Genomic DNA, 24,125 nt, shown 5'->3' with positions numbered 1-24,125 from the left:
TTATAATACCACCAAATGGGGGAATATGAAATTAAAGTATTTTGGTTTTATTAATGCATAACAAATAAATCCGTCGTACTAGGGTTAACCCCTAGTCAGTTCTTTGCGGCCCATAGGTGTAACCTTCGTAAGGGTCCTTCGATAAGCTTACTGATTGTAGATGGAAACAGCTGTTACTGCCGCGTTTACAGATACAATGATCACAATCATATGTCTCAGGAACTACTGGACCACTTCTAATGCCAAACGTTATCCCGGAATTCATAAGTAATGTTGTTAAACTCAACGACGTCGGGCCAACTATGCCTATAAAGCACCAGCAAGTCTTTCAAAATAATTTTTTGGACGAATAGGCCCCTTACGGTACGCTCTCTTATCTTATTCTAAAACTTGTCAAAACGGGACCACTAAATATAATACTTCAGATACTGTACATATTTAATTGAAGTTCGCAGAAAATCTTTTTTTTGGTAATAACGTGTCCATGTTTCGAAAACTCGTAAAACCGGCTTTATACCTAAAATAAAGATTTTCGAACTTTTGGTAGACTGTCAAGGCTTTGACTTAATACTACGGACGGATAATAAATTTTCCACTCTACTCTATTTACGGTTTCACCTCGTTGCTAATACATACATATATATATAACGCCTGTGCCCGTTTAGCGTACACGCATAGTAGGTGAGAGGAAGTCAAAGTTATCTTCATATCGGAACCTAGAAAGGAAAACAACTCCTTGCCTAAATCTTATAGACCCATCTGTCCAACATCTAAACGATCACTCAACTGGTTAAAGGTTAGGCAGCCGGCGTACGTCAAAGGGAAATGGATTGATAACATCCTTCATGAGGAGATGGGACAATCGTATGTTTCTTAGGAAAAACGGTGCATTCAATAACGTTAGTATGCCCGCACTGAATTGAACTACCGCTTCATTTGACATTAAACGGAACCTTCTAGCCTGGTTAAGTCCCATACTAACTTGTCTATAATTATATACGTTGGGGTTTTATACCTTCCCTTATAAGATCAATTCTGGCACCCTGCGGTTAGGTATCGGATCCCCACATGCTTTGAGTTACCTTGGTCAATGGGTAGAACTATTGTACTCTCGAGCTCTTTTAAATATCTCAAAGTCATATCAGATAAAAAATAAGCTGGAGAACATAGTGAGAGCTTATGGTCTATTGGCTCTACACAATTGTTATCCACCTCATATGGTGGTATGATGGATGGCATTATCGAAAAAGTATTGTATTACGGGCGCAATGATAACCACGTTACTAAGGCTCTGGAGTTTATCCTCGATATCCGGCAAATACATCCACAAATGAAGTAAGAGGCAATGTTTTTGGCCAGCTGCTCATGGTTTTAAGCCATTGGAGTCAGACCCGGCGTCATCACGGGTTTAGTATCATACACGACCTTGTTAAGGAACTCATGCTAAATTGATAATGCGTCCCAGAGAGAGACTCATGAGGAAGTAAACACAACGTTGTTATTCCCTAATAGGAAATAATGGACCAATGGTACTGTGGTCGAGGACATGAGTATACATATCCACCGACTTATAAAAAGGTGAAATAGAAACAGGAGCCTGCTGTTAGTAGAAGATACATAGCTTGTGACTTCAGTCTTTCAGGCCAAAGTGCCAAATTAGCACAGCAAGTCCATGAATCTTCTAGTGGATTTTCAACCGACAATTAAGGCTATTCTTAGCGCCAATACTAAGTTTCACTCTGTAATGTTATGCAAACATTACTTTTTCTTGAAGGAAATAAACATATACTTGAAACAAGTAGAATTCACATCCACTCTCTAATATCAAATCCTACGTGTGCAGCAAAGCCAGGCCGATCAATCTATCTTGAAGCATGTTCGTCCTCAGCCAAGTTTTCATGCGACAAAGTGTCGAAAAAGAGCATTCAGAGTTCGCATTCGTCACAGGAAGTGTGCAGAATATGCGAAGAAAACTATGAATTATGTTGTAAAGGTCTCTTCAGTTCTTCAACGGTTCAGTAATTGCAGTAGGCGGTAACTTGTTGTCTTTTGACTTTTGCTTCTGCCCTCAATGGCACTGCCAGTAATCAAGTTCACCTTTCAGCTTTAAACGTTGCACGACGTTGTCATTATCCAATAGGCCCTTGAATCTATCTATCAAGCAGTCAATAAGATTTTCCATTTCTTTTCTTTTCAAAGCACATACTTTTTTTTGGAAGCAGCAAACTCAGTTGAAATCCGTCCATTACTTCTCTAGAAAAGCGCACCTTCAAATCTGCGCCGATCGTATCGAACAAAGGAATGTACACTGCGAACCTACTTATATTGTTCTTCGTAAGTTCTCCGGCAAAAAATTTGCGTTTTGTTTGTCGGCCGCAGATTCTTGGTTTTTCTTTGTCAACTTTCAGTTCTGCCGCCATTTTTTTCGTGTTTGAATAAATGGTTCGAAAATGTTCCTTAGCTTTTTGTCTTCCATTTCGTTACGTGACAAGAAGCGTATTTATTATATTTGATGCCTTTGCCAGATCGATCGATTCTTACTGAAGTATCATACTGAGTGAATGAGTTAGAGATTCTAAATTCAAATTTGCAGATGGCTGCGATGAGTATCGTTGATTTTGCTGCTGTTTTTCAACTCGATTAATCGTATTTTAAACGATTTGGAAATACTCCTATTCAGTTTGTGGGAATAACCGGGAGTTACTGCAGCAATTTTCGCTTCTTTTTTTATTTCGTTGAACGCTCTGATATCTGTACAATGTCAGAATACTCGATGCACAATGGTTAGCTGTCAGCTGTTGGCTTTTCTATGATGGAAAACTTTATTGATAAACCGCCGAGAATGCATCAATCGAACAGATCACAGATGAAGCATCAATTTCAAGCTCTCTATCAAGTCGCCTGATTTCAAATTAAGCACAACCCAAAAATTTTGGCTTCAATCAGATCCCCAATAAATAGCAACTGTGGATGAAGGAGAATTATGAGCGAATTGTTTCAAGTGGTCTCTTCAATTCTTTTAGGCAGATCAATTAATTTCTTTTTAGTTAGTAGGTTATTCGTTAACTAATAACATAACTTATGTATTTATTGTTTTACCGAGGAACAAAGAAAGCGCCGACAACAACTTAACCAAATATAGTTTTGTTTACAAAATCGCAAGACTTTCGATAAAAACAATAATATTTGCGTTAATTTCGTTCAGAAAACAAACATTATTTACTCAAGTGCTTTTTTTTTTTTTAATTAGTTTGACGTCCGTAAAACACAGGTTCGTTTTTATTTGTAGATGACTATGAGATACAGAGCTTATAATCCTATATTCTGTCTATTAAGCGAAGTGTTTCTTTGTTGCATCAAAATTTCTTAAAAGTCCTTAGACTAAAGTCTGTTAGTTGGGTTGCGTTGATAGCAGAAACGGAACAGAAACAATGTAATAACTAAGCCTGATTCGCAGCAAATCACTTTACAGCCCCCGAATGTACCATCTAGACTAGTAGTAGATGTATGCCTTTGCTTCTGAAAAAAAAATTTTATTAGTGTTAACATATCAAAGTACTGTTTATTTTGCTCCTTATGCTTCCATCTCCTTCCACCTCCTTAAAGCTGTGCTGTCAACATGGTATCACACTCGATCACCTTGTTGTTTTGATTCTCAGGCCTTTATTTTTACACTTGCTTTTGATAAAGGCTTGCTGTTTCGAATACAAGTTGTCGGACAATGAAGTCCAACATTCATACCTTATGCTTAGTCTGCCGGCAGTCTAATATTTATCTTTATTATTACGTATTATAAATATTTTCCGTAGTTGTTTGATTACAAACTTTTTATATTTATAGAGTTACAATAGTTAATGTTTTCATAGTTGGTCTAATATTAGAAATTCATAATAGTTTATAAATACAATGTAATTGTTTAAAGAAATTTTGGCGAAACGCAATTATGCTATATAAGACTTAAGAAACCACTGAGGAGTCAGCAATTTGGCAAAGTTAATTTGATTGACAAGATGAAATTTTTTACAGTATTATATCTCGTCGCTTTCGCTTTCATCCTAGTTAATGGTATGTTGTGCTAGATGAAGTTTGTTTAGTTCTTTTAAGTTTTTAATATAAAAAATTGCCAGGTCAACGAGGGTTTGGACGACGAGGACCTGGTGGACTAATTGGAAGACTCCTTGGAGGTCCTGGAAGACTTGGGGCACGCCCACTTTTTGGTCCTGGTGCGCTCCTAGGCAGACCTCAGGATCATCGCCCTTGTCAACCCCGACCTCAACCATCATCTTCATCTGTTGCACCTGAATCTTCATCTGCTGCACCGGAGTATTCATCTGCTGCACCTGAATCTTCATCTCTTGCGCCGGAGTCGTCATCTGCTGCACCTGAATCTTCATCTCTTGCACCGGAGTCGTCTTCTGCTGCACTTGAATCTTCATCTCCCGCATCTGAAATTTCTTCTGTTGCACCTGAGTCCTCATCTGCTGCACCGGAATCTTCATCTGCTGCTCCTGAATCCTCATCTGCTGCTCCTGAATCCTCATCTGCTGTACCTGAACCCTCATCTGCTGCACCTGAGTTCTCATCTGCTGCACCTGAATCTTCATCTGCTGCTCCTGAATCCTCATCTGCTGCACCTGAACCCTCATCTGCTGCACCTGAGTTCTCATCTGCTGCACCTGAATCTTCATCTGCTGCACCTGAATCTTCATCTGCTGCAACCGAATCTTCATCTGCTGCACCTGAATCTTCATCCGTGGCAACCGAATCTTCATCTGCTGCTCCTGAATCCTCATCTGCTGCACCTGAATCTTCTTCGGCTGCTCCTGAATCCTCATCTGCTGCGCCCACAGCCACTGTATAAAGTTCTGTTGGGAGTGTTAATCTTTATAGACTAAAAGTGTTTTATTGATTGTCAACTAAATTCGAAATTAAGGAAATTTCAATAAAAATACGATTATTTAGTGCTTAAGAACTTATTGAACTCTTTGCGAAATTTCTGGCAGTAGACGAAAATTGTTCTCCATTATGTACATACGTATCTAAACATGACAGTAAAGGATGTGAGGATAAAGTTGGAGGATAACAACTCCATCGTATTCCGACCATCTTTTTGAATTGCTAGGTAATAAAAGATCTGTCACATAAATTTTTAATTAGAAAATATTATCAAAGAATGTAGCCAAGTCTCGAACTCCAGCTGTAGCGAAGAACTAATCCGAGGTGTACCGCAGGAAATACAAAGAGCTCTTTAGGTATTGTGGTGTGGTTGAATGCGTCGTAGTGGTTCAGCCGCTGCACTTACTGCTCCAAAGTCTTAACGAATAATGAAAGCATTTTGACTGAACAAAAAGACTGGCTCATCGAAAATGTTAATATTAAGCCTATAAATATGCAAAAACATTAGGACTTTATTAACGCAGTTCTCTTAAACAGTACGTTTATAACAAGTTTTTCAATAAGAGCGCTACAAAAGTTTAAAAAGAAAATAATTTTTAAATAGAACAAAAACGGTTTGGGATATCAAAGCAATTCCTGTTGAAAGTGCTTTCGATGCCATTATTATGGAATAGGCCATTTCGTGAGATAAGACGTTTACCAAACTCGGTTTTCAATACCTCTATTTTGCCGTTCGCTGTGTGACTTGTGGCGCCGTCCTGTTGGAAACACATAGTGTCCAAGTCCATACGATTATCATTGAACGGTAGCGATTTCCTTACTGAAGAGAAGTGCCAAATGAGCGGGAAAAATATGGCATCGTTTGAAGTCATTCGGGTGATGCAGACCGTAGAAGAAGCAACGGAGCCTTAAGCTCCAGAAATCTACTTCGGTGCCATTTTCATATTCTATGTTAGTTCATATTTAATTCATGTGCCATCTTTGATCGATGTAAACATATCATTGTACTATCTTTTTGTCTTTAAACGTTGGTCTTCTTTTCGATATCAAACAATATGTTCCTAAGCACGAGCTTGTAGAGCCTTTGCAATGGTTGTGGTCAATAGATGTTGCTTTGAATGAAGGTTCTCAGACCCAGCAGAATTGCATTCAGACCGCAAGTCTAGTGAACTGCGGTCTAATATTTACTCTATTATTGCATATGTATGTATATTAAAAACTACGGTAGTTTTTTAGTTCGCAAATATTTATTTGTCGTTATCTAAATAGAAAAATGTATTCACAGTTGGTGTGAAATATTATGATATTAACATTGTATTTGTTAAAATTTGTTTGTTGGATTTTATTGAAGGTAAATTATGCTATATAAGAATAAAGATTCCCACTGGAAAGTTAGCAGTTTGGCACATTTCATTTGATTGAGAAGATGAAACTCTTTACGGTATTGTTCGTTATCGCTTTCGCGGTTGTCCTGGTTGAAGGTATATACATATCTCTAGGTAACATTTGATAAACCCGATCACGTCTCTTTGATTTACACAAATTCTAGGTCAACGAGAATTCGGACGTCGAGGATCTCGTGGTTTTAATGGATTTCGTGGACTTCGTGGACCAGGCCGACTAGGTGGACGAGGCGGTCCAGGTGGACCAGGTGGTCGTGGCGGTCCACGACTAATCGTTGGACAACCAGGTTTTGGAGGTTTCGGAGGATGTGGTGGTGGCAATCGTCATCGCCATCATCATCGTCGTTCAACCGCTGCACCATCGACTGTCGCACCAGCAGCTTCTTCGTCATCATCTGCCGCACCATCGACTGTCGCACCAGCAGCTTCTTCGTCATCATCTGCCGCGCCATCAACCACTGCACCATCGACTGTCGCACCAGCAGCTTCTTCTTCATCATCTTCTGCCGCGCCATCAACTGCTGCACCCTCAACTGCAGCACCATCAACAGCTGCACCAACAACTGTTGCAGCATAAACTGCCACACCAGCTGCCGCATAATAGCTACCTTAGGAACTATAAACAGTTGATTTGAAGGTTTATAAATTAAAATAAAAGGATTTCAATAAATGCTTCATTAAAAAAAATTGTGAGCCTAGTTGAGCCCTGAAACTACTTTTCTTTAATTTATTACACATAGAACAGGGTGTATCAATCAGTTCAGTTAGCAAACCAAAATCAAAGTTTTTTAATTCGCGCCCGAGCAGTACCCAGAGCGCGAAGTAGTAAAAACAGCCTGAAAACCAAAAAGTAAAGCTACGCGAGTGGTAAAAGGATTAAATTCGGAAAAAAACACACATACAGCCCCCCAAGAAAAGCCTGAGAATTCCTGAAAAGCCTGAATATTCCAAAAAAAAATTATTTACTATTGTGAGATATAAAATAAAGAGGTAGTCTTGTACCACAGAATATAAAAAAAAATAAAAAAATGCTAGACACAGCGGAAGAACAGTTAAAATAAATGAGGAGAGATAATGAGCAAACCGCGCAAACCCTCTCACCTCTAACCCACCTTTAATAACCACTATAGTTAGAGAGGTGATTGAACGATAAACACATAGATCGTAACAGATGGTGAGATGTGTTAGGGAATTTTCAAGACGACCAGGAGAATTCAACTCCTGAAGGAAACGTGTTGAAAGAATCTTTAAAGCGTACGATAGGGTCAAGAACATCTCTAAGTACTTTGTACATACGATTAAGCATAAAATAGTTGGCGATGCTGACACCGCATTGGAGTCATACAACACTCCACTCGAATGGAGTCAAATTCGAAAATATCTCAGGAAGCGTTATTTGGACTAAAGGGACATGAATACCAGATGACCACTCTGGTCCAGCGCCACAAAGATATTCCGACCTTCAATCAAGAAGTTTACCAACTCCTTTTCAATATACATTATTAGACAAAATTTCATGCCTCGACTTAAACGACGAGTCCATAAAGACTATAACCAATTCATATATGGACAAAGCCCTCGACACATTCATTAGAGGGATAAACGGCGATTTATCTCCTCTTCTTAGCATGCGGGAACCGACAACTTTACCTCAAGCCCTATATCTATGTCAAAAACTAGTCAACATGACCTACAGAATTAATCATGCGAATAACACGCATAAACCCAATATTCAACTACCACCACCACCTCTTCGAAACATAATAACCAGAACTTTTTACCCCGAACTAACATATTCGCCCAGACGAATTGTCGACCAACATGCCTTCGGTCGTCAATCAAATCGGTATCCTCAATACTCCACTAATTATATCCAAAATAATCAGGGATTCATACCGAGGTTCAATAGCTATGCGAATATTCCCCATTTTACCGTAGGAAATACCTCCTGTAACAATAGACCGTACTTGCCACCTAAAAAACTGACCCCGATGGAAGTAGAGCAGTCAATACACTCAAGACAGGTTAATTACCAGAATAGATCTAGTGTCTTCCAGAACAATCGAATACAGAAACGTCCGCCTTCCGCACAACTTATGTACTTACCTTCCAAATAAAATACAATAATACTTTACAAAGACATTAGAATTAGTACCAAACAGTATATATGACGGCGTTTCCCACCATAACAATTACGATACTGCAAAACAAGATGAGCTTGCTACTACTCATTTTTTAGGTTAGCGCCGTCTTCGCTGCCCTATTACGAATTTAAAACAAGATTAAAACAATCAGATCGTTGACTATCGCAAGCTCAAATCAGTTACGATCCTCAATAAATACCCTATACGAGCAATTAATGAGGTCCTCGAAAATCGGAGACATAATAAATTATTTACTGTCATCGATTTAAAGAGTGGATTTCATCAGATTCGACTTCGTGAAGCAGATATAGAAAAAACTGTATTTTCCGTATACAACGGAAAATATGAATTTCTCCGGTTAACTTTCGGTCTTAAAAATGTTCCATAGATCTTTATTCCATAGATCTCTAGATGATATCTTTCGTCAACATATGGCAGCAAGATGCTATGTTTACATCGAGGATGTAATAATATTTGGCAAAACTGAAGAGGAACACTTTAAAAATAAAGAATTAGTATTTCCAACTTTAGAAAATGCAAACATGTAAATCCAACTAGACAAATGCACATTTGCAAAGGAAGAAGTAGAATATTTAGAATACGAAAGGGGTAAAAACCAATGCCGAAAAAGTACAAGCGGTAACTTAAGTCCCAGTTCAACAAATTCTCAAGGAATTAAGATCCTTTCTAGGTATGTTAGGTTACTACCGACGATTTATTAAGGCTTGAACTACTATTAAGGCCTGAACCATTAATTGCACTACTAAGAGAAGAAGCTGGTTATAACTCTAAACTCAAAGGAATGGAAATAGAATTAGACAATGAGACCTTATAAGCATTCAATAAAATAATAAACACTTTAGTATCCAAAGATATAGTTTTAGCACATCTAAATTTTGAGAAAAATTTTGAACTAACGACTGACGCCTCCTTCATTAGCAAAACGATAGATCGATAACTTCCATTTCGAGAACTTTAAGCAAGGCCGAAGAGCACTATGTTACCAACGAGAAGGATATGCTTTCTATAATATGGTCACTTAATTCACTTAGGAATTACCTCTACGGTCAAAAAAAAAAATAAAAATTATCACCGATTATCAACTTTTTATGGTACCTATGCCTTAAGCCATAAAAGCACCAAAAGTAAAATGAAGCGATGGAAAGCAATTTTAGAGGAGTACAATTACGAACTAACTTACAAACCTGGTAAAAATGTAGTTGCAGACGTCCTTTCAAAAATACCGATAAAAATAAATTAACTCACACCTACGATTCATAGCGATATAAGCTCAAGTCATAACTTAATCCCTTGTACAGAAGTTCCACAAAATATCTATCCTATTCACTTAAGTAATATTAAAAGCCGATACACCCAAAAATTAATCGAAGATATTAGTAACGAAAAAGAACGGGAGAACGTCTTAAAAGGCAAGAATGTTTTAAGCGTTAAGCTGCTCAGCTATACGAGGTTTGACAATTAAATAATGAGACTGATTTTATTGCTGCGCTTGTGGTAAACCTGTGACCTTGAATTCCTTTTCCCTTCCCAAAGAGTTTAAGGAGGTTCGTGAAAGCGTGGAAGACGAGGCGCGGAGTGGGAGACCAGTCGAGGTGCGGGCTGACGTGAATGCGCAGCGTATTCGCGCATTAATCCATGAAGATCGGCGTTTAACAGTTGGCCTCGGAACTGAGTATGAAGTCTACTATTGCCAAGTACTCGAAAGATTGCGAAAACGAGTCAACAGGGTGCGCCCAGACATCGCTCGTAACCGGATCCTTCATGACGACAACGCGCCGTACCACACCGTACTCAGCGTGTCCCAGTATTTGGCATCTAAAGGTATCGCCGTGTTGCAACAGCCGCCTTATTCGCCCGACATGTCACCCTGTGACTTTTTGTTGTTTCCTAAAACAAAATCGGTGGTCAAAGGAACCTATTTTGAGTCGATTACGAACATCCAGGCGGCCGTGACGAGGGTACTCGCGGACATCTCAGTCGAAGCGTTCCAGAAATGTTACGAAGCATGGAAAACGCGCTGGAATCGCTGTGTAGCTGCCCAAGGCGACTACTTTGAAGGGGATGGCAGAGTTGAAGAATAACTTTCAAATATACTCAAAATTTGTCCTAGAAAATTTTAAAATTAAAGTTAAGGAACGGATATGTTAAAATTAATAACAGACAACAGAGATAGACTGACCCATTCATAAGTTTAACAAGAAATATTATACCAAGTATTTCCCTTCGACTATCGAGTGTAGGTAGACTTATAATTTTTAAGCTATTAGTATAAAGGAGTGGAGATTTAACTTGGAATCTCAATGTAAATGATTTTAATTATTAAAATTTACTTCCGAAATTCAGAGTCAGTTGCCACAACTTTAAGAGCACAACTGCCAATTTCTGGTCGTCATAATCGTCTTGTCAGATCAACAATTGAGCGTCTAGTGGAAAAATTTGAATCCACAGGCTTGCGCCCATAGTGTTGAGAATATTGCCGCCACTAGCGCATCATTTGAGGAAGACAGTCTCTCACAAGTCGTTCTCCGGCGTTGGGCATCTTTGTGATGTCGTTGTGGGGAATTTTCCAAAAAGATCTTGGCCTACATTCTTACAAGATCAAATTGACGCAAGAACTGAAACCGCTTGACCACCAGGATCGTCGTATTTTCGTAAATTGAGCTGAGCAACAACTTGAAAATGTTCCGGATTTTCATCGGAAAATTATCTTCAGCTTTGAGGCTCCTTTCTGGCTGAATGGCTTCGTCCATAAGCAAAATATGCCTTTTTAGTCAGGCAGCAATCCGCACGTACTCGATGAATCACCATTGAATTCCGAAAAATTTACGGGCCGGCGGGGCCATTGGGCCGTACTTCCTCCGTGATGATCAAGACCGGCAACGTTACTGTGAATGGAAATCGCTACCGCTCAATGATAACCGAATATGTAGTAGATTTAAATAACGACTCATGTATGTATAAACAATCTTCTAAAAAGTCGTTTGCCAAACAGCACTGAGGGCAACAACCAACATATCTCAACTCTAGAGGAAATGGGACCAGAAATCTACACATTTAAAAACTATCATATGATATATTAACGTCATACGATACAAATTAAAACAATACAGAAACGCAAGGCCAGCGAATACCATACCCGTTGTTGTAGTTCTTATACGGAATTCTACAAAGGAGCATAGCTCCAGAAAATATTTTTTTATAAAAACCAACACAAAAGTTTATTTACTTATACATATGTACATGTATAAATGATCAGTGAAGAGCTGATTCGATCATTCGGTCCCTTCGACCTTTGGTACTGTTACATCTTCTTCTACTGCATTATCTTCTGCTGCACCTTTTTTTCGCCATACCACCAACTTCTGCGGCATCTGCGGTACCATCCACAGGTCTTTCACAAGGATTTCAAACTAGGAAATATTATCAAAGAATGTACCAAAACCTCGAAATCCCATAATACGACGAAGAACTAATATTTGGCAACTACGGTAGGTATACTGCAGGAAATATACCGAGCTCTTTAGGTACTTTAGTAAGCAAACACCGTCCGATAGGCTTACTCTTCCCTGCGGTCCTTTGTGTTTTACTTCGAAAACTGTGTGTGTTTGAATGCGTCGTAGCGGTTCAGCTGCTGCACTTACTGCTCCGAAATCGTAGAGAACTCGAAAGCACATTTACTTTGGTATCGTTAGACTTTATGAATTGTATCACTCCTCTCTAGCTTCTCTTTAAAGTACGTATCAGGCTAGTTAAAACTTCACATGCAAATCTAAATGCAATTAATTAATATGCAATGCTGTTAAACAAGTTCGATTCTTAAGGGTACTAATAGACTACCGGGTAATCATTACCCGATCAAAAAAACTGGCTTATTGAAAATCTAAATATTAAGAAGCCTATAAATATGCAAAAGGTTTATGTTTATGAACGCAGTGCTCATTAACAGTACGTTTATAATTACAGCTTTCGACATTTTAATGACATCAATATTTTCTAGTATCATTCCTTTTAATGTCAAGTTTTTCCTTCTGGTTATATAGACAGTAGAACAAACAACTAAGCCTTAAGTTCCAGAAATCTACCTCGGTGCCTTTTCCATGTTCGTCTTTGATCGATGTAAACTATAATTATACTTCCTTTTTGTCTTTAAAGCTTGGTCTTCTTTGCGATATCAAACAATAAGGCCCTAAACACGAGCTTACAGAACCTTTGCAAGGGTTGTGGTCAATACATGTTGCTTCAAATAAAGGTTCCCAGACCCAGCAGTCTAATGAACTACGGTATAATATTTACTATATTATTGCGTATGTTAAGAATTACGGTAATTTTTTAATTCGCGATTCTTTGTTTGTTTTTACTTAAATAGAAAATTGTATTCACAGTTGGTGTGAAATATGAAGATATTAATATTTGCTAAAAGTTGTTTGTTGAACTTTGGTGAAGGTAAATTATGCTATATAAGAATAAAGATTCCCACTGGAAAGTTAGCAGTTTGGCACATTTCATTTGATTGAGAAGATGAAACTCTTTACGGTATTATTTGTTATCGCTTTCGCAGTTGTCCTGGTTGAAGGTATGTATCGCTAGGTAACATTTGATAAACCCGATCACGTCTCTTTGATATACACAAATTCTAGGGCAACGAGGATTCGGACGTCGAGGATCTCGTGGATTTGATGGATCTCGTGGACTCCGTGGACCAGGCGGACTAGGTAGACGCGGCGATCTAGGACCAAGCCTAGGTGCTTTTAGAAGACCACCATTTGGTGGACGTCCAGGCGGATTTGAACAACCAGATTTTGGAGGTTTTGGAAGACTTGGAGGTTTTGGAGGTTTTGGTGGTGGGGACTGTCATCGCCGTCATCATCGCCATCATCATCGTCATCATCATCGTCGTTCCACCGCTGCACCATCAACTGTCGCACCAGCAGATTCTTCATCATCATCTGCCGCTCCATCAACTGCCACACCAGAAGCTTCTTCCTCATCATCTGCCGCGCCATCAACCGCTGCGCCATCAACCGCTGCACCATCAACTGCCGCACCATCAACTGCCGCACCAGAAGCTTCTTCCTCATCATCTGCCGCGCCATCAACCGCTGCACCATCAACTGCTGCACCATCAACTGCTGCATCATCAACTGCTGCACCATAAACTACCGCACCGGCTGCCGCAAAATTTTATTCTTAATAACTTTAGTAACTATAAATAGCTGATTTGAAGGTCTATAAATTAAAAATAAAAGGGTTGCAATAAATGGTATTGTTTGTTCCATTAAAATAAAAATTGTCGCCTTAGTTGAGCCCCAAAACTACTTTGGTTTATTTTATTATACCCAGAAAAGGGTATATCGTTTTTGCCACTAAGTCGTCGAAGACCTTATAAAGTATAAAAATGATCAGTGGCAAGCTGACTCGATTCAGCCATGACCGTCTGTGTAACTCGAACCTTACCTTTGTTTTTGAATTTTGCTCACGTCCTTCGACTTCAGAATAAGAAATGTTACTTCGAGATAATTAAAGTGTTTCTTTTTTTTGGTTCGGGTTTCTCCTGGTAATGGTGTTAAGCTAAGCCTTTATAAATGAATATAGCTCGATTATATGTACAAATATCATCTCTGGGTATACCTGTGTGGTATAATCCACATTTAACGTGAATGAATATAAAACACATAATGGAGGTTACATCGCATCCACCATATAGCCCGGACATAGCGCCAAGTGATTACCACCTGTTCTGTCCGTGGCGAACGGCCTTGTTGGTGTAAAGTTGAACTTAAAAGAGGCTTGTGAAAAGTGGCTGTCCGAGTTCTACGCAGATAAGAAGTGGGGCTTCTATGAGGAGGCTATGAAGTTGCCGTCTAGATGAAAACAGATTATAGAATGAAACGGCGCATATTTGAGCTAAATCCGATCACTGTAACACTTTTAATAAAGCATTGAATAAAGAGCAAAAAAGATATTTGACAACCTTATAGAACGCTGTGAACGGCGTTCGGAGTCATAACCATATTTATTTTTAATTTTTGATATAACCCTTTGCGGTGGAGATAAGGTTTTAATAGTTTCCACGTCTCGACTTCTGTTTTTAAGAACATTTTCTAGCACTTTCTGCAAGAGATTACCACGTTGTTTAATAAGTTTATTATACAGTATAATCTCCCTCAATATTTTAACACTTGCTCCAACGATCCTTCAATCTGTGGATCCCATTCTTGAAGTGAGAATTCGGAAGGTCTGCAAAATACGCTTCAACAGCCGTTAAGATTTCTTCATTTGATGAAAAACGTTTGTCACGCATTAATTTTTTGATTTATGAAAATAAAATGGTAGTCGCTGGGGGCCAAATCTGGTGAATACGGTGGATGCTCCAACAATTCAAACTTTAATTCATGGATTTTAGCCATTGTCAAAATGCTCTTGTGACACGCTGTATTGTCCTGATGAAAAAGTTTTTTTTCTTCTGCAAGCCGGGTCTTTGTTTATGAATTTTTTCCTTGAACTGGTTCAAAAGGTTGCAATAATATTCAGAATTAATTTTTTTTACCAGTTTGCAAGTAATCCACAAACAAAATTCCTCTCGCATCCCAAAAAAACGGATGCCATAACCTTCTTGGCCGATTTCCGGACACGAACTCGTTTCGAAGCTAAACAACCAGGTTCACACCACTCTTCAGCCTTTTGTTTTAATTCAGGATCATGGCGATAGACCCAAGTCTCTTCGCTCCAAATGTTGCTGAGAAAGTCGCATTCGAATGTGTTTCCACGTTTCAATTCAGCAACCCAGGTTTCTACTCTTCTTATTGTAGTTGTCGTTTGGACTAGTAGCAACGCCCGCTCTTATCGAACGACAAAGCTTATTGAACAATCGGTAGTTTTTAGTTCTAACTAAATACCAAAGAGGTTGTAGAGCACCAACTTCAAAACCTCTAACTCGAATTCGATGACATATGCAGATGAAGAGCTCCTTTTTAATTGTAAGACTGATCAACAAATACTAAATCTTCAGATGGAAAATTGCTATTCAACATACAATGCAATCAGTGGTGACTACCGATAGACAGTCCAACATATTCGATCAAATATACCGACATGCAACATAGAAAATAACTGGGATAAGGCTAAGGTTTCAACTGAGATTATTTTTGTTCAAATAAGCCGCTTACATACTTGTATATGTATTATTACTATAGAAGGCTGGTGTTGCGGCTGCATTTGATGATTCAATATATCGGCGTCCATAATATATTAGTTTAACTTAATATATTAAGGCTTATTTCTTACCTATTATTAAATTTGAACGTTTACTTAAGAAAAGTATTTACAATAATATTATACAAAGTGATGTCGATCCGAAGCTTTAACATTTTCCCATCGTTTCGGCAATTTGTGAATTACAACTCGAAGAGTGATCTGGATGAAATACCTCATAAACATAATAACGAGCTATTTTAAAAATAGAAAGCTGATTTTTAAGACGGACAAAGGCACCAAGAGCTACTCTATCTCAAGTGGAGTACTACAAGGCTCAGTGTTAGGCCCACTATTATGGAACCTTATGTATGACGGGCTGCTAAGAAGACAGCAACCAACAGACGTGAAACTAGTAGCTATGCGGACGACCTCATGGTGGTAGCAGTCGCCAAACAACTAGCCAACCTGACAAATAAATAAATGTACTGAGTGCTTAAATAGTCTACGCCAATGGTTCTCTTCTATGAGTCTGAAACTGGCGGAGGAAAAAACAGAAGTTTTACTGGTAAGCACTAGGAAGATAGAAGAACGAATAGAGCTCACCATAGGGGAATGCAAGATTACCTCCCAGCCGCAATTAAAGTATCTGGAGGTAATATTAGATTCCAAATTAAAATTTATAGAACACGTGGAGTATACTTCCGCCAAGACAAACAGAATTTATAATGCTCTATCGAGAATGATGACCAATAGAGGCTGTGTGCGTTCCAGCCGGCTATTCTTAATAGCGAAAGCAATGAGTTCCGTAATACTGTATGCGGCACCAGTATGGATACAGGCAATGGATATAAAAGCGTATGCAAAACAAATAATTGCAGTGCATAGGCTTTCTGCAATTCGGGTAATAAGTGCTTTCCGGACTATATCAACCGACGTTGCTGAAGTATTAGCCAGCATGCCGCCCATTGACAACCAGGGAGATGAACTCGAGCGTTTATATCAATTATCAACGCATAAAACAGTATCGGTAAGGGCAGAGGAGAGAAACAAGAGTACTAAAATGTGGCAGGAGCGGTGGAATTCCTCATCCAAAGGGCGCTGGACCCATCGACTTATACCCTACATCCACTTGTGGATAGACAGACGACATGGGGACTTAGATTTCTATCTGACCCAAATTCTTAGTGGACATGGATGCTTTAGAAGCTACTTTTTCAGATTCCACAATGACATTAGTCCGAACTGTCCGACGTGGACAGAATATATAGAAGACTCTGAACATGTATTATTTCATTGCCCTCGATTTTCGAATACAAGGGAACAGCTACACTCGGTGGTAGTTTTACGGTCGACAACTTAACGACACTCATGTGTCAGTCGACTGATAAATGGAAAGCTGTCAGCGTTCATAATGACCAAACTGAGATCTTTTCAACAGACTAGGCGACCGTCAGTCCGCGCAATAGAGGAGACTTAAATGTCTTGTCTCTCCCACGAAGTAATACCTCGCCGTTGGTTCCGTGGGAGAGTCCTGAGTTGGAAGTAAGTTAGGTATAGCGGATTAAAGTTCCGCACTCCGGCTTTCGATGCTTCCCCCTACTATATTTTTGTTTCAATATCTTTTTTATTTATTGAATCTGCTTTTTGTTTTAAAAGCCTAACAATAAGTTATAAAATCTTAAATCTATTTAAAAACTAGACACGCTCAAGCAAGTGATTGAGCTGTTTTGGTGATACATTGCTCCTTAGTACGCGGGCATATCTCTTCTTTTAAGGCGTGTTTGATTGCAGGAATGTACCAAAGCATTAGGCGAAGGGTTTGGGTGATCACGTAGTTTAGATATATATTTAATTCTGCTGTCTTCTACTTCTTTCCTTACCATAGAAATACCAAGGTCTTTATGGATATTTTCATTACACATGTACCATGGCGAACACGTGATTATAAAAAAATGGAAAGACCATGTGAAAAAGGAGCTGTCTACCTTTGGAATTTTCAATTGGCGCCAAACAGCTAAAAGGAAGAACAACTGGCGCGCTGTTGGAAACTCGGCTAAAACTGCGTAAGCATTCTTTACGCAAATAAAGAACAAGAAGTTCTCATATGAACTGTATTCCAGTGAAGGCGCTTTGCACCGACCGCAACCAATGGTATAGTTAGAAGAGACATGGTCTGGGCTATAAAGCGGCTCAAGCAAAATATTTCTTGCTACTGTTTTCCAAATATGGATGGAAAATTATTGCCTTGAATGACGGCTTGAGTGACTTCCAAGGATTCTTTGAGCTCTACTTATATTTGGAAACAATCTTTATAGAGTAATGCATCCAGTTCCTCGAATTCAAACTTTTTTGAGCCGCCCAAGACGTTCTACGCCTTCCATACCGAAATCACCACTTTTAAACTATGCAAACCTGTTTTGGTTTATTAGCTCAGCTAGAGCATGTTTATCATAAACTTCCGCCAAAATACAATTACTTTCGGTTGAGGCTTTCTTCCCTTTAAAGTAATGAAGAAAAACCCCCTAACAATTTTTCAGGTGTAAATTTCAAGACATTGGAAAGAAAACAATTATTGTTGTTCACGCTTTAAATGAATTATATGTATGTATGTATGTCCAAAAAAGTTCGGAGTATTGGAACAACGGTATGTATATATTTGTTGTATAACAATGTGACTTTTAGGCACATCTGAGATCTACAATGAGAATGCAATAATGAAAATACGCAAATAAATAATTTATTTGTTCAGTCTTTTATTGTTGTGGCGATAGTTGTCGGTAATAGAAGAACAAACAACTATTTAAATTTGACAACGGCTAAATAAACACTTGCCTAAGACGTCTTATTTGATTGCGTTAAAAGCGACTATGGCGTCTACAGAGTTATAGTATGTTATGTAAGAATTAACTATTTGTACTTTTCGTTTAGATTCTGTCATATGTTGACAAATATGTTGTAGAATCCTTCATTGAAGATTATAAGCTCTCTTGAATGTGGAGATATGTTACAATATTATAATTAATACCCTTTATGTATGCATTTTTTATAGCTCAAAAGGGTATAAACTGTTATATCTTGATTTTTTTCGGTCAGTTTAAATGGAATCTATATTCTATATTGGTGCGATTTAAACAAGATCGCTGATATCTGATATAATAAAAACGTTTTCCATACAATTACTTGAGTTCGAGTGCTTAGCTTGTATGGCAGCTATATGCTATAGTAGTCCGATGTCGGCGGTTCCAACATATGAGCAGCTTCTTGGTGGAAAAAGACGTTTGCGAAATATCAAGTCGATATCGTAAAAACTTAGGTACTCATTCGCGAATATTCAGACTGACAGATATTCGAACCTTCGAATCGATTCAGCTTATCAGCTCATCATTTATATAAATATACACTTTATAGCGTCACCGGCGTTTGCTTTTGAGTCTTCACACCATATAGTGTGACGGGAATAATGAGGGACTTGTAGAGTTTACTTTACTTTTCAATTACCTACTCAGTCCACAGTAGTACTTGTTGCCAAGAGATATTCTGCGTTGGATATTGTTGTTGTTGTTGTTGATACTGGCTCCAAGATGGTTCAAGTTATGACTGTCAAGAGAGACGGATGAACCAAGTCGCGAATGTGTGACTGTTTGCTTGATAACAGGACTTACTTCGTCTTGTCCTCGTTCACAACCAGACCCATACGCTTCGCTTCTTTATTCAGCGATGAGAAAGCAGAACTAACGGCGTCATTGTTGAGCAAACGCAGCTGTACACTCGTTTAGAAGATTATATCTTTTCTATTTAGCTCTGCAGCTCATATTATTTCTACCAACAAAATATTGAAGAAGTCACACGATAGGGAGTCTCCTTGCCTGAAACCCTGATTGGTATCAAACGGCTTGGAGAGGTCCTACCCTATCCTGACGGCGCTTTTGGTGTTGAACATCGTCAGTTTACACAGCCGTATTTACTTTGCGAAGATACCAAGTTCAGACATGGCGACATTAAGGCAGTTCCTTTTCGTGCTGTCGAAGGCAGCGTTAAAATCGACGAAGTGGTGCTGTACGTCGATCTTCCTTTGACGAGTCTTTTTCAAGATTTGGCGCTTGGTGAAAATCTGGTCGATACTAGATTTTCCAGGTCTAAAGTCACACGGATAAGGTATAATAAGTTTGTTGACTTTCACACACTACGCGCGATAAGACCTTATATGCGAAATTAAGAAGGCTTATTTAACAGTTAGTGGCGTAGATTGTGGGGTCACTCTTTTTGGACAGTGCAAACTTATTATCGGGCATGCTGTCATCCGACCACATCTTGCTGATGCTTGCACTTTGTCAGCCATTCGCCGCCGAACAGCTCGAACAGTAATCCATCGGCCCCTGCCACATTGTGGTTCTTCAGGCGGGTATTTTGGTCTACAGGTCCGAATTACGACCTTTTTGTTGGCAAGTGATAAAAAACATTTGATATTTAAACTCTTGCATCATGGTATAGATATAGGATTATATAAATATAATAGATATAGGATTATATAAATATAAATGACGGCAAAATCCGGGTGACTATTTGTCTCTCCGTCCATGCAAGTTGTGGCTTGAATAAAAATTGAGATCTCTTGATAAGACTTGGTATGCATCTTCCTTTACAACAAACAGTACAATTTCGTAATTCGGCGTAATCAGACTACTGCCACGCATACAAAACGATATTAACCGAAGACGTATAAAGTACCATAACTGTGCACTAAAAGATGTCAAACTATATTTGGCATGGGGGCTTTATTGGAGTCGGGGTCAAAATTGGAAGATGTGCGTACCACCGTCAACTTTCAAGTGAAAACACATATCTTGAGACTTGCCCGACCGATTTCAACTAAATTCGGTATCTGACGAATATTTCTATGTTACAGTGTGAAAATGAGTGAAATCGGACTACAATTACGCCTACTTCCCATATAACACAATTTTTAATTCCATTTGAAGCTTTCACTTTCCAGCATACAAACCAAGAATGAATTAATATGTCAGGATAAAACTAAATACGAATAGAGCACATGAGGTGTGCCACCTTTCGATATAAATTTACGTAAATCGAACCAAAACCGTTCAAGATTCTAGGTACCGAATATGTGGACCCAGTGTTATAGTTGGTTTTCGGAGTGAATCCTATGCTGACAGTAATAGTTTACATATTCTATTTCCAGGCCTTAAGTATAGATCAAAGACTCATCGCCAATAATTATACGTTTCATAACATCCAGGTGTTTTTCGAAAAAATTGTGTGATTTTGGAACCAATCTTGCTTTCACTTTTCTTAGGCCCAAATGATCCTTCAAAATGGTTTTTATTGATCCTTTCGATATTTCAACGATGCCAGTGAGATCTCTGCTGTTAATTGTCGATTCTCAAACACCAATTCCTTACTTGTATTAAAGTATTGATCATCAGTTGATGTTGATGGCTGCCGCGGATGTGGTTCGTCGTCAACGTCTTCTCGACCCTCTTTGAATAATTTGAACCAATCAGAAACACTTACTCGCTAGAAACAATTATCACCGAAGGCCTTTTCCAACATTCTCAATGCTTCGACACCAGACATTTGATTCCGCACACAAAATTTAATGGAACTTCTTTGTTGAATAATTTCACTTATCGTAAAAATCGCCGAATGCACTTTATGTACTTCAGAAAGACAAGCGTTTACTAAACACTAATGATTATTTTGATGTGACATTTGGCACAGGTATCACTAACAGTTATACTACGTTAGAAAAAAAATATTTCCACGAATGGATTTTCGCGCTAAATCTAAATTGAAAAGTCTTACTATTTTTTACTCACAGTAGTATGTTTGAATATCCAAATTATGGAGTTATGAAAAAATTTCAATTTTTTCAAATTTCTAGACCTGAATATCCGCTTACTATTATCTACAAGGTCTGTCGCAAAAGAAACAGAACTTTTTAAATATAACTGTTTATAGTGGCGCGACCCATTGGTGGGTATATGAAATAAAAATTTTGATCTCTTGTTGACATTTCGTAAAAATTTTAAGACAATTTGATAACTACAATCGACGTTATCGATCAAAAAGTGACAGCAGCTTTTGGTCATCGGTCGTAAAATGCATTTTGAACAAAGAGCAAATATTAAATTTTGTTTTAAACTTGGGAAAACGTTTACTGAAACATTTCAAATGATGAAAAAAGTTTATGGTGATCAGTGCCTATCCCGTAGTAATGTGCATGTGTGGTTTAAGCGATTCCAAGAAGGTCGTGAGGACCTCTGTGACGATCAGAAGTTGGTCGTCTTCAGAAGTCAAAAATAAAGTGATTTGTTTTTACGATTCCGAGGGTATTGTACACCGAGAGCTCGATCCAACTGGCCAAACGATTAGTGCTGTGTTTTACCTTGGGGTTATGAAGCGTCTTTTGTGACGCATTCGTCGTGCTCGACCACAATACCGTGAGGCAGGGTCCTGGCGCTTGTTGCACGATAATGCGCCGTGTCATCGGTCGACGCTTGTCACTGATTTTTTGACAAAAAAACTCCATATTAACCATTAATCACTCACCCTACTCACCTGATTTGGCCCCCTGTGATTTTTACCTGTTTGGAGAACTTCATTTGCCCATGAAAGGACACTGGTTTCAGGACATTTCAGCTATCCAAAAGGCGGCGACCGATATTCTCAAGAGCATTCCGAAAAATGACCTTAAACACTCATTTGAAATGCTAATTGACCGGGCTAAACTCTGTATCGAAGCACAAGGAAACTACTTTGTATAAAAAAATATAACTTTTAAAAAATATTAATTTCTTGTTGTTTTTTTTTAACAGTCCTGTTTCTTTTGCGACAGACCAGACAGAGATTTTATTTTTTTGGTTTAGTGTTAGGTATTTTTTTCCTCTGCATTACTGAGTAAAACCGCAAAATGTTACTTTCGTTCGAATTTGAAAACAATGTCTGATTGCAGGTCGCAGTAAGAACAATTTCTTATTATTTGTCACACATGACGGTGGTATTAGGAATACCAAAAACTTCGTTCGCTAGATTACTAAATTCTAGTGGGTGTTTTGATGTACTTACCATAATTTGCAAAATGGTTTAACTGAAATGTTAAATGTTTAAACTAAGAAAAGGAAATATGGAAGCATTTTCAAGTTCAACAGCATTTTATTAAAGTTTATCATATACGTATGGTTCAAAAGATATTAACTACAAAGATCCAGCGGTCTAAGTACAGTTCTTCGGTCTCTGCTCTGGTAACTCTCTGGTAAAATCAACTTAGTTAACAACTTTCTAAAAGAAAGTTGGTATGTTAGTTACCTTATGCTAAATTTCACCTCAACAGTGTTTATTACTTTCTTGACATTTTTTCCGGATAGAAATATATTTATTTATAAGTATTTACATACATATGCAAATACCGGTTTGCACTAGCATTTCTCACGTTTTCGTATAAAAACTGTTGTATTTACTTTTAATACGTGTTAATGTATATATATATGTATATATATATTTAATTAGCTGTTACGCTATATCCACCACGAATTCGAAGAAAGGAATTTAAGAGAGACAGGTGATAGGAAAAGGAAAGGTACTCTCTGGTACATGGAACAACTGAAAGCTTGTAGATCAGAATCAAGATCATCCGTTCTATTGAAGGAGCGAAGGACATTAAATATTGAACATTGAATGGAACGTTTTGCTTTAGTAGTTTCGGGCATAAGTCTGTCTTGTAGATAAACTGTGTTAGATCCATCAAAATTCTTGGTTTTAAAGAAGACATTGTAAAGATATACGTAAGCAGCTATAAACTGGAGGTTTACCACACAATATTTTTTTGTAACAGTTCTGGGTATGAGTGATCTTGGTCGGTTTTGTTCCCATTCTTTGGATTGGTTATAGTTTTGAACGCATATTTATTTGATTCGCCTAAATCTAAGGTAGAAAATAGTTTACCTTGAATGCCTTGGTCAGCTATAGTTAGATTTAGAGCATCCCTTCTGACTGTTTCTAGGGATCATCCAATATTCTACAGTCGAGTTCAAATTTCGTTTCGAAATGCCATAATGTTTTCTTCGGCTAAAGAACTTTATACTTTATTAAAGTACGGCGAGTTGATAGCCTCCGATTGTGCATATACGCGCACTTGTCCCTCAATGTTTAAGATATCGATCAGAAATTTTACGCACATCCTTTTTTCCTCAATAAACTGCTCATTTGTTAGAACCGCCCATAGCGAACCATTGGAAGATCGGATTTAAGTGCTTGTATGAAAGCATTTTCATTTGACGAGATGTCTTTCCGAAAATTTGACAATGATTATTTGTCTAAGGCCATGTTGGTGTTTAGATCAAATCAATATAACTTATAGCTGCCTTATGACTAGACGATCAAAATCAAGTTCTTGTAAGATATCTTAGGTATTTGTGAATGGTATTATAGCTTCGCTGCAACCGAAGTG

General features: G+C 38.3%; 3 protein-coding genes across 3 annotated transcripts; all 3 read left to right on the top strand.

Annotated features, from left to right (window-relative positions):
* Nucleotides 1–4,010: 4,010 nt before the first annotated feature.
* LOC120768812 (flocculation protein FLO11-like) lies at nucleotides 4,011–4,861 on the top strand. The gene is made up of 2 exons (XM_040095564.1): nucleotides 4,011–4,065; nucleotides 4,128–4,861. The coding sequence occupies exons 1-2, from the start codon at nucleotides 4,011–4,013 to the stop codon at nucleotides 4,859–4,861; spliced, it is 789 nt and encodes a 262-aa protein (XP_039951498.1).
* A 1,461-nt stretch (nucleotides 4,862–6,322) lies between these two features.
* Nucleotides 6,323–6,876, top strand: LOC120768811 (30S ribosomal protein S3-like). The gene is made up of 2 exons (XM_040095563.1): nucleotides 6,323–6,377; nucleotides 6,446–6,876. The coding sequence occupies exons 1-2, from the start codon at nucleotides 6,323–6,325 to the stop codon at nucleotides 6,874–6,876; spliced, it is 486 nt and encodes a 161-aa protein (XP_039951497.1).
* A 6,106-nt stretch (nucleotides 6,877–12,982) lies between these two features.
* LOC120768810 (protein spalt-accessory-like) lies at nucleotides 12,983–13,619 on the top strand. The gene is made up of 2 exons (XM_040095562.1): nucleotides 12,983–13,037; nucleotides 13,102–13,619. The coding sequence occupies exons 1-2, from the start codon at nucleotides 12,983–12,985 to the stop codon at nucleotides 13,617–13,619; spliced, it is 573 nt and encodes a 190-aa protein (XP_039951496.1).
* Nucleotides 13,620–24,125: the final 10,506 nt, after the last annotated feature.

This window comes from Bactrocera tryoni, chromosome 2 (genome assembly GCF_016617805.1).
Source record: "Bactrocera tryoni isolate S06 chromosome 2, CSIRO_BtryS06_freeze2, whole genome shotgun sequence".
Lineage (NCBI taxonomy): Eukaryota > Metazoa > Arthropoda > Insecta > Diptera > Tephritidae > Bactrocera > Bactrocera tryoni.
Note: the sequence above shows the minus strand (reverse complement) of the source record. Positions and strands in the feature narration are given on the sequence as shown.

Coding starts and splice junctions, on each gene's coding strand:
- LOC120768811 (XM_040095563.1), top strand. CDS start 6,323: ATGAAACTCTTTACGGTATTGTTCGTTATCGCTTTCGCGGTTGTCCTG. Junction 6,378..6,445: donor CGCGGTTGTCCTGGTTGAAG/GTATATACATAT, acceptor CACAAATTCTAG/GTCAACGAGAATTCGGACGT.
- LOC120768810 (XM_040095562.1), top strand. CDS start 12,983: ATGAAACTCTTTACGGTATTATTTGTTATCGCTTTCGCAGTTGTCCTG. Junction 13,038..13,101: donor CGCAGTTGTCCTGGTTGAAG/GTATGTATCGCT, acceptor CACAAATTCTAG/GGCAACGAGGATTCGGACGT.
- LOC120768812 (XM_040095564.1), top strand. CDS start 4,011: ATGAAATTTTTTACAGTATTATATCTCGTCGCTTTCGCTTTCATCCTA. Junction 4,066..4,127: donor CGCTTTCATCCTAGTTAATG/GTATGTTGTGCT, acceptor AAAAATTGCCAG/GTCAACGAGGGTTTGGACGA.